Source organism: Coccomyxa subellipsoidea (assembly GCF_000258705.1).
Source record: "Coccomyxa subellipsoidea C-169, whole genome shotgun sequence".
NCBI lineage: Eukaryota > Viridiplantae > Chlorophyta > Trebouxiophyceae > Coccomyxaceae > Coccomyxa > Coccomyxa subellipsoidea.
The window spans coordinates 784362-792901 of NW_005178039.1; the positions used below are offsets into that span (position 1 = coordinate 784362).

Consider the following 8540-nt stretch of genomic DNA (forward strand, 5'->3'; position numbering starts at 1 on the left):
CACTTATTATTGCTAGGATCCCGTGTTACAAGTGTGGCAGTGACAAGGAGAAGCTTCATCCGAACTGCGCAAGTTCAGAACGCTTGACTCGCTGTGTAGGTTGTGATTATATTATCAGATTCTATTCAGAAGGTCTGACAAAGGACGAATACGGCCACGACGCTGTTGCCGACTGGGTCTTCAAACAAGAGGCAAGGGTGCCATTGCAACGTTGCAATGCCGTGGACTCAGGGGTCAGATATTTCCATCAGAGCTGCCTTGGCCGAGATGAACCTTCAGCATTGTCCAGAGCTAATGGCTACTATTCTATTCGCGGGAAGATTGAGAGCGAAAAGTATCCAGAGCTCAGAAATATTACCCACAAATGCTGTGAGGACTGCGTCATTGCAGCCCAAACCAGGGGCAAGGATCTCAATGAGGATAAGTTGAATTTTATCATGCATCAAGGAGTGATTGGTAGGTCTCAATAAGCACTCCATCTTTGAAGGTTGGGAACACCTATGTTTTGAATCTCCCCATGACCTTGACACAGAGTAACTAACTCTGACTTTTGCGTTGCGTTCAGAGGCAGAGACCGGCGACTTGGAGAGGAAGAGAGCCGATAGGCGATCAAGCAAGATTCGAGGCATCATTGGTGGTCAGCAGGCTCGCCTCGAAGACAATGGGACGACTTCGACCGCCATCTTTGCAACGAGACACCTCAATCAGAAAGTCAGCTTCAGCAAGAGCGCCAGCAGATTGCTGGCAGCAGTGCCCAACCTGAACAGGACAGTGATGGCAGCCTCGTATCTCCAGGCCAGTGGACTTCAGGCAGGCCAGACAGCCCAAGGACAGGCGCAGAGGGGCGCCACAGCTGCAGCAGGCGGCATGCAGGGTCCCGCAGCCCCAGAGGCAGAAGCTGCAGGACCTTCGCAAGCGCCACAGCCAGGGATCAGCCGCAGGCAGCTCAGCGCTCAGGGAGCCGAGCAGGACATCGTCCAACGGTGGCTTGCGTTCAGCCTCAAGGCCTCATCCACCGTTGCAGAGCTGAAGCGGTTCCTGCTTGACAGAGGCCAGCGGCCAGTGATCTTCACCAGAAGCGCGCTGCTCGCCAGGGTGGAAGGGCTGCTTAGATTTGAGCATCCAGAAGGTAGCTATCCATGATGGCTGTAACGATCAGCGCCTACACATCTTATGCCTGGCAAATTAATAACATGTCCTCACCATTTCCTCTGGACATCTTATGCGCTGGCAGCTAATGGATGCTGTCATGCAGGTGGACTGGAGCCGAGTGCGGCGGCGGTTGAAGAGATCACAGCCGCTGTTGAGGCCGCAGCCCAACCGGCACGGCAAAGACCAGCAAGGCAGAAGGTGGGCATCTTGTTGAGGATCCTTATGTTTGCATGTGCTTTGTGAACGCCTCTCATCTGTCAAGCTGCTGGTGCAGTGAAAGCGAGTTTGGCTGAACACACTGATTGTAAGTTATTGTTGTTACAGGCGCCGAAGAAGTCACAGCTTCAGATGGAAGCGGCCAAGTCCATTGTTAACAAGGGTGAGTGGGCGCTCTCAGCTGGAAGCTCTGATCACCTGGTGACTGTTGCACACCCGAGAAGGCTTTAACTTCTGCAGATTTGATGGAAGGGAATGATAGCCAGTCAATTGAGGCGCTCACATGTTTGCAGGAGTGAGCAGCGGCCTGCCCGTGGTCAAACTCAAGCAGATTGACGAGTTGCTCTGGACCTTCGACAAGTGCCACTACCTGCCGCAGTTGGGGGAGAGCACTCCCTCGATTGGTGTCGCTCTCTGGGCCGTCACAAGCACGCTGCACCGCGACGGGGAGTTCCCAGCACGCAACTTGTCCCAGTTGGGTCGTGCTGCCAAGGCTCCTGTTGGTTTGGTGCGCGCTGTGCAGCCAGGCAGCGATGGCACCCAGCTGCATATGGAGATATGGTTCCTCGAGGCGCGCGTGCAGACAGATAGCCAGGGGGAGCCCGAGGCAGCGGTGGCAGGGGAAGGCGGTGGGGCACGCGCAGATGTGGAGGGACGGGGTGCAGGAGAGGCAGCCACCGGTGGGGGCGTGCAGGAAGGGCATGGGCGGGGTCGGGGCAGGAAGCGTGGCCGCCGCGGCACAGGCGGGGCGCGTGGCAGCAATCGGCCCAGAAGGGGCAGCCGAGGCAGGCTCAGGCGCCCAACCGCCAGAGCCGCAGAGTTTTGGGGTCCCCCCACTGAGGGCGACGAAGACGAGGTTGGGAACCTCTTCTCTGAGTCAGATGCGGATGACCAGCCAGCGCAGCAGCACAGTGACCCAGCAGAGCCAGAAGGGCAGGCAGAGGGTGTCCTGCCTGAGGCCAGCGAAGTGCCGCCGCAGCCCACAGCTTGTGCGAGCCAGTCGCCGTTGCACGGCTGCTTGCTGGCAGATGAGTCGCCGCAGCCTGTGCCAGTCCCCAACGTGCGGCTGAGCATGCAGGGGCATGCCGCATCGCCGGCCAAAATGGCTGTGCTGGTGATCGACTACCGGCACATTGCAGCGGCCCTCTGTCATCCAAAACGGCTGAAGGTGGCTCTCGGAGGCGCTGCCGGGAGCTCGCCCATGAACGTCGAAGAGGCTGCAACTGGTGTGGCGCTGGCAATGTTGCTGGCTGAGGAGCAGAATGCGGCGCGCGCCGGAGAAGGTGAGGAGCCATCATGGCTCTCTTTGTCCTGGCTTATATGATTCCACTCACAGTGAGTTTCTAAGTTATAATGCCATGCGAATCATACCCCGAAGGTTTATCGACAGGTAATTGTCAGCAATAAGCTGACGACAGGCATGTGTTGTCTAGGTGGGAGTGCTACGGCAGCGGAGCAGTCGCAGTCAGCCTTGGAGCAGTCACCGCTGTCTGGCGCCATGGTCTTCTTTGATCCTGCTCTGGAGCTCGCTGCCGATGAGGAGCCAGCTTCCTCCTACCGCTCTGCAGATGGCCCAGCAGGCATGTACAAAATCCTGCTCTGTCATTCCTGTGAACTTGTCAACTGACTGCTCTCATACGCTGGTGTAGTTGATTTGTTCATGTCTTGTCTCTCAATGCTGAAGTGTCTGCTTGCCCCTTTGCCTGAGCCATGCCTGTCTTTCACGCACCCTGCTCCACATGCTGTGCTTGCCCCTTTGCCTGAGTCATGCCTGTCACTCACGCACCCTGCTACATATGATGTGGTAGAGTGCCGCACCTAAGGGTCATCTGGGTAATACTAACAACAGGAATAAATTTGAGCTTGACATCCTAGCAAGACACTAGGGAAGATATTGCTTGAATGCGGTAATAATCGCGGATTGTAAGCAGCTGTGTGTTGGTGCGCGCAGGTCGACCGTCCCTGGAAGTTTCCTCCCCTGGGATCAACATGGAAGCTGCAATGGGTGTCATCGCAGGGCTGGCATGTCAGCTGAACCCCTCGCCGCAAGCCAGAGGCCATTCGAGCGCGCACAGTGACGTGCAGATTCTGCCAGATGACACAGTCTATGTCCTAACAGATGACAGGAGGATAGTGGGGACGGCAGAGGTGGTGCATATTGGGCCTGGCACACGGTTCCACGGTGCTGAGCTTGAGGGGTTTGGTGTTATTTGCGGGCTCACCATCACAGACGCAACTGGGGCTGGACACCAGAAGGCATGGTTGAGCGACACAGATGAAGTCAGAGCAGGCAGAACACCCTTGGAAGCAATTGGGGGCAATCAGATGGTGGCAGTTCCCGAGAGGTGCCTTCGCTTTCTGAGGCGCCCACCGGCGGCTGGAGAGTGACTTGCAATGTGATCTTTGCACTTTCAAGCTAAGTCAGTTTCAAGCTTAGTCAGAATTGGCGTGTGAGCATGACGCAAATGTAGCATCAATTTTTTTTATGTCCTAAATTTGATATTGCAATGAGGACTGTAGTAGGTTGTGACCAAGTCTGCCTCACTACAAGGCGTTGCACATCCATGCGCTCTACGCAACTAATATTAGTCACTCACTTGTCCCTCTCTGCACATGTGCGCAACAATCATGACGGTAACCAGATATCATGCATGTAACAATCTGTAAGGTAATTCTGCTCCCGGTTGCCTCACATGCTCAACCTTCGAATCTGAAGTGGCCAGTGGGATGGAGCACTTCTGCTTGAAGACAGAGCACTGCTGCTGACCGCCACAAGGTAGTGGCGGTGGAGGGCAAGAAAATAAATCCCCTGAGCCTATCTTATAATATTATTAACCCCATCTGTCATTGAGCAGCCTGGCTCGTTCTTGCTGTTTCTCTACGATGTCGGTGTCGAAATCCACTCACATAGAATGTTGAACGTGGAAGAATTGCTACAAGATTCTTCTCAGCATCATCGCACTTCTTGGTCGCTGCATAAAGACACACGGCATGTCACATCAGATGGCGCAAAGGTGATGCCCTTATCTTGCCGGCACCCACGCTATGGTACACGCACGCGATGTGTATCAATCAAATGTGCCACAAGCGACAGAATTGGGGTGTCAATTTGCTGCACAGCGTGGGTGCCCCTCCTTGATGGGCACATCTCTTTACATCGAGCAGCCATCTGAGATCGCCAGGGTTGAGGACGTGCTGTCCGTGCAGCACGCACTCAGCGTCAATATTTAGACTCTTTCAATATTGATTATTGATGGTATTCTTGTGAAAGAGTCTCTTGACCGGCCCTGTAGGTATCGCACGCTATGAAGAGGCTTTTGCAGTCCAGGGTTGGGGCAGCACACCTCTGAACATAGGACCTGCCACCTTTGTAATCTTGCTCAAACGAAACCCTGAAATGCCTTCTCGAAGAGTGTGGTTTTCGAAATTCCTTCAAGCACCACGGCTGTGTGTGCAGGAAACCTAGTAATCTTCAACCACTGAACTTCCTTGAAGGCGGGAGCCATGCATGCACACACCGCCCTCATTCACTGGGCACTGGTCATGTACAGGTGAGATCTCAGGAAAGCAAGAGTATGATCCAAGTGTAGAAGTGCTGTAGAAATCGGGTTGAAGCCGCGGGCCAAAGCCTTGGAGCCTTAAGCATCATGCTGATGATCATAATGATGCCATCGGGTCAGTACTAGTATAAATGGCGTAAGGCTACCCATTAAGAGATTCCAGTGGGACCACCGTCGAACATTATAACCTGAGAGAAATTTCTTTAAAGCATCAAGCATCTCGAGATGTGCTCATGAGCAACGCATGTCTTGTGCTGCAGGTGCAACCCATGCCATGCCCGTGGCCAGTGGGCACGTACACATGTGCATCAACGTTTCAGGCAATTGCAAGTTGCCACAATGGCTACCCAACACCGGTGTTGGTAGCAAGTGAATAGTGGGTACCCACTAGTTATTTGCCACACCATTGCCCTCAGTGTACTCTTAAAAAGCAATCACTCAATTATAACTAGAAGGCGCCTCTACAGTGTAATATTGTTGTCAATAGATCAGATTGATATTATTGTTGCATTCATTTATTTTATATTTAATTATATTGAACAAGCTCGGCTCGCAAGGCTTCAAGCCTTGTTGCTCCAATTGGTCAAATATATGCATTATTCTTTTTTATCTGATAATTCTTGCAAAGCAGAATTAAAGCCACTGCAAATATTAAGGCTTGAAACTCGAATTCACAATGTGGAGATAAAGTCCATGCAATGGGTGACTCGTTAAACATTAATTGAAGCTGAAGGGCTAATTGGCTTCTGATAAATATTTTAATATCATGGTCATTTATTTGGATGGTCCAAACAAGCTGTCGACATGAGAATGATCACTCACAGGCTTGCATGGACACTAAAGTCCCCCCAGGTTTTGGTAGAAAGTGAAGCCAATGACGGTACTGCAACATGCTCAGCCTATAGGTAGCTAACCAGATATTTACTATAATTACACCTTGAGGATCTGGTCCAGAGTCACATGCATGCCATATGGGCGCATGTTGCCGACTGTTGACATGACCTCTCCAAGAGTCATCAAAAAATCACATTATGACAGACATATCTTCTTAGAACCAATACAAATCTTTTGAAGACTGAAGGTCTTTATTGTCATTAATGGTGGGCAGTGGGTCATGGCCTTCCTCTAACTAAGGAAGCTTCACAACCTGGCAGGCAATCTTTCTAAGTAGCAATTCTTGTCAAGGTTCATACTGTTCATTTTTTGGCTGCTGGCAGTCAACATGCTATTAACTATTAACAACGTGGACACCTGTACATATATACAAATTTTAAGTATTAATACTAATATTAATTTGTAGTATTAGCCGTATAATTTTATCATAATATTATGATATGCTGCCAAAAATAAAATTCAACGAATTTAATTTGGTGGACCTTCATCAAAGTTTTAAAAACATGACAGGGACACCTCCATTCACGACAGGCATTGATCACATTTTGACACTTATATGAGATAGAGAGAGGCACTGCTCAGAGCTACATGAATTGCAAGAGTTGCAGGAAGTTTCAATAGGCTGCCTTTCGCTTGAACAACTGATAATTTTTAACAGCAATGCATATTTACATTAACAACATAAGAAGCTGGCACTCTGTGTTAATTATTTGCTTTAAGTGTGTGGAGAGAACAAGCTGCTAAGAGATCTTGAGATTTTTGAGCCAATTGGCAGATGATTCCACAGCGCACTCCCTTCCCAAAAAGGATCTGATGAATTGTAGAACAATCAGATTACTGTACTCTATAGAAGATTACTGTACTCTATATAGAAGCTACTGACTTTCAAAGTTTGAAACAGCATCGAGAACATCAAAATTGGCAGACAAGGCGAGATGCTCATTGCCAAATTTTCAAATGTGCCAATATTTATGTGTCCTCATCATCGCCGCCGCTGCTGTCTGAGGAGGCATCGGACCGCGCATCCTGCCAGTCCGAGTCGGAGCTGGTGCCGCTGTCCAGGTTTGTGAGGTCGGCGTGCAGCGCTTCCACAGCATTGCCTGCCATGCCGCCCAAGTGCTGATACTGTTCAAGCTTGGAGAGGAGCACCACCTGCTGCCCGAGCTGGAAAGCTTCAAGGGCTGCATGCACACCCGCCTCCCCCAGCTCCGCCGCATGGGGAACTTGTCGGGCGCTGGGCAGGCGGCGCTCTCCCCTCCCAGCGGCTTGCTGCACTTGCTGGGCGTAGTGCTCATAAAACACTACCATATCCCTGGCCTCACGCCGCACGATGGTCATCTCTTCGGAGCACCGCTTCAAGCGCTCCTGCTGCTCCGCCAGCGCGGCCAGTTTCCTAGCCAGCAACCCTGCCTGAGCAGATTGTCGCTGCCACGGCAATGTGTCTACCGCGAGCAAGCCAGGGGCGGTCAAGCGCTGGCAGTCATACTGCGCTCCCTGATAGTCCCCAGGGGCGGCATGCCAGCGCCGCAGCTGAAGGATGTCATCGCTGACTTTGGACACGATGGCTTCCATCTGGCGCCGCAACCGCTTCAGGCTAGTGCGCTCACGATATGCCGCTGTCTCCAGCTGTCTCTGTAGGGCGTAGTAATCCACGAACCTGGCTGCAATGGAAGCATGTAGCTGCTGAATCATGAACCTCTTCCGCTGACCCCCTATCTCCTGGTACAACCGGTCTGCCTCCACCCACCGCAGCTGTACCCGGTGCCTGCGCTCCCACGCTGCCAGCTTGCCCTCAAGGACTCGGCGGTGCTCATGCCGCATTTGCTCGGAGAGCGATTGCTGCCCCTCAGCTGCGAGAGTCACACTGCCACCCAGCGCGTACAACTCCTCCAAGCAGCCTTGGTAGTGGTGCTCCCATGTAAGACGGGCCTGCGAGTAAGAATCCTGACATCAGTGATTCATGCATCTTTATGTATCTTCCAAAGGTGTGCATCCCATTTGCTCTTTACAAAAACTCCACCAGTATGCACATCCTGTCATGTCTTGTCCTGTCATGTCATAAGTCACATGTCAAATGTCCTATCATGTCATATGAACAAGCACCAGTACAGCCAACTGAAGGTGCAGAGTGGAGCAGCACCGGGATGGTGGGCGCGCTTGTTGATGCCCCCTCAGACGATGTCTGCCGCTGCTCCCGGGCAGACCCCTGCGTGCAAAACAAACAATCTGCTTGCATACTTTCTTCTGAGGCAGCTCTTTACTCTGAGTCCTCTGAGCACCTCCTTCTCACTAGCATACCCATTGATACTTATTCCATGCTAGAGAAGAGCCTTCAAAAAGGACCAACACACCTCTGCTTCGTCACTTGCGCCTGCACCAGCGCCGCCTTGGAGAGGATCCTGGCCTGCCGGTGATGGGACGCCTCCTGAGCCACCGCCACCCTGCACCTGATTCATCAGCCAATAAGCGAGCATGCAAAGCATTGCAGACTGCAGGATATATCAAGATGGCATCTCCCCAGAGAATCAGTAGAGACAGGTGCAGCAACTAGGAGGGGTGCATTTTACCTGCAACTCGGGGGCTTTGATTTGGGCAATCTCCTGCTTGAGGGCCCCCGTGGACTGCCGCAGTTGTGCCAGCAGTCGAGCAGCCCTCCTATGCCACTCAAGCAGCTGCTTGGGCAACCTGCGCTCCTTTTTTCGCTGCCAAGCCATCGCC

At 52.2% G+C, this 8540-nt stretch overlaps 2 protein-coding genes across 2 annotated transcripts; one reads left to right on the plus strand and one right to left on the minus strand.

The window, feature by feature from the left end:
- Positions 1 to 774: 774 nt before the first annotated feature.
- On the plus strand, positions 775 to 5704 carry COCSUDRAFT_46587 (hypothetical protein; the record flags this gene model as incomplete). Its single annotated transcript, XM_005649590.1, has 8 exons — positions 775 to 1129; positions 1256 to 1350; positions 1477 to 1531; positions 1662 to 2651; positions 2802 to 2948; positions 3320 to 4382; positions 4826 to 4919; positions 5189 to 5704. The coding sequence occupies 6 exons, from the start codon at positions 775 to 777 to the stop codon at positions 3754 to 3756; spliced, it is 2079 nt and encodes a 692-aa protein (XP_005649647.1). The 3' UTR covers positions 3757 to 4382; positions 4826 to 4919; positions 5189 to 5704.
- Positions 5705 to 6459: 755 nt separating this feature from the next.
- Positions 6460 to 8540, minus strand: COCSUDRAFT_52762 (hypothetical protein). The gene is made up of 4 exons (XM_005649591.1): positions 8390 to 8540; positions 8174 to 8263; positions 7963 to 8028; positions 6460 to 7751 (listed from the first exon to the last, which is right to left on the minus strand). The coding sequence occupies exons 1-4, from the start codon at positions 8534 to 8536 to the stop codon at positions 6792 to 6794; spliced, it is 1263 nt and encodes a 420-aa protein (XP_005649648.1). The 5' UTR covers positions 8537 to 8540; the 3' UTR covers positions 6460 to 6791.

Excerpts from the sequence above, each read along its gene's own strand:
- COCSUDRAFT_52762 (XM_005649591.1), bottom strand. The coding sequence starts at position 8,536 with ATGGCTTGGCAGCGAAAAAAGGAGCGCAGGTTGCCCAAGCAGCTGCTT. Across the intron at positions 8,264-8,389 it reads TCAAAGCCCCCGAGTTGCAG|GGTGGCGGTGGCTCAGGAGG; the intron begins GTAAAATGCACC and ends AATCAGGTGCAG. Across the intron at positions 8,029-8,173 it reads GCGCAAGTGACGAAGCAGAG|GGGTCTGCCCGGGAGCAGCG; the intron begins GTGTGTTGGTCC and ends TTTTGCACGCAG.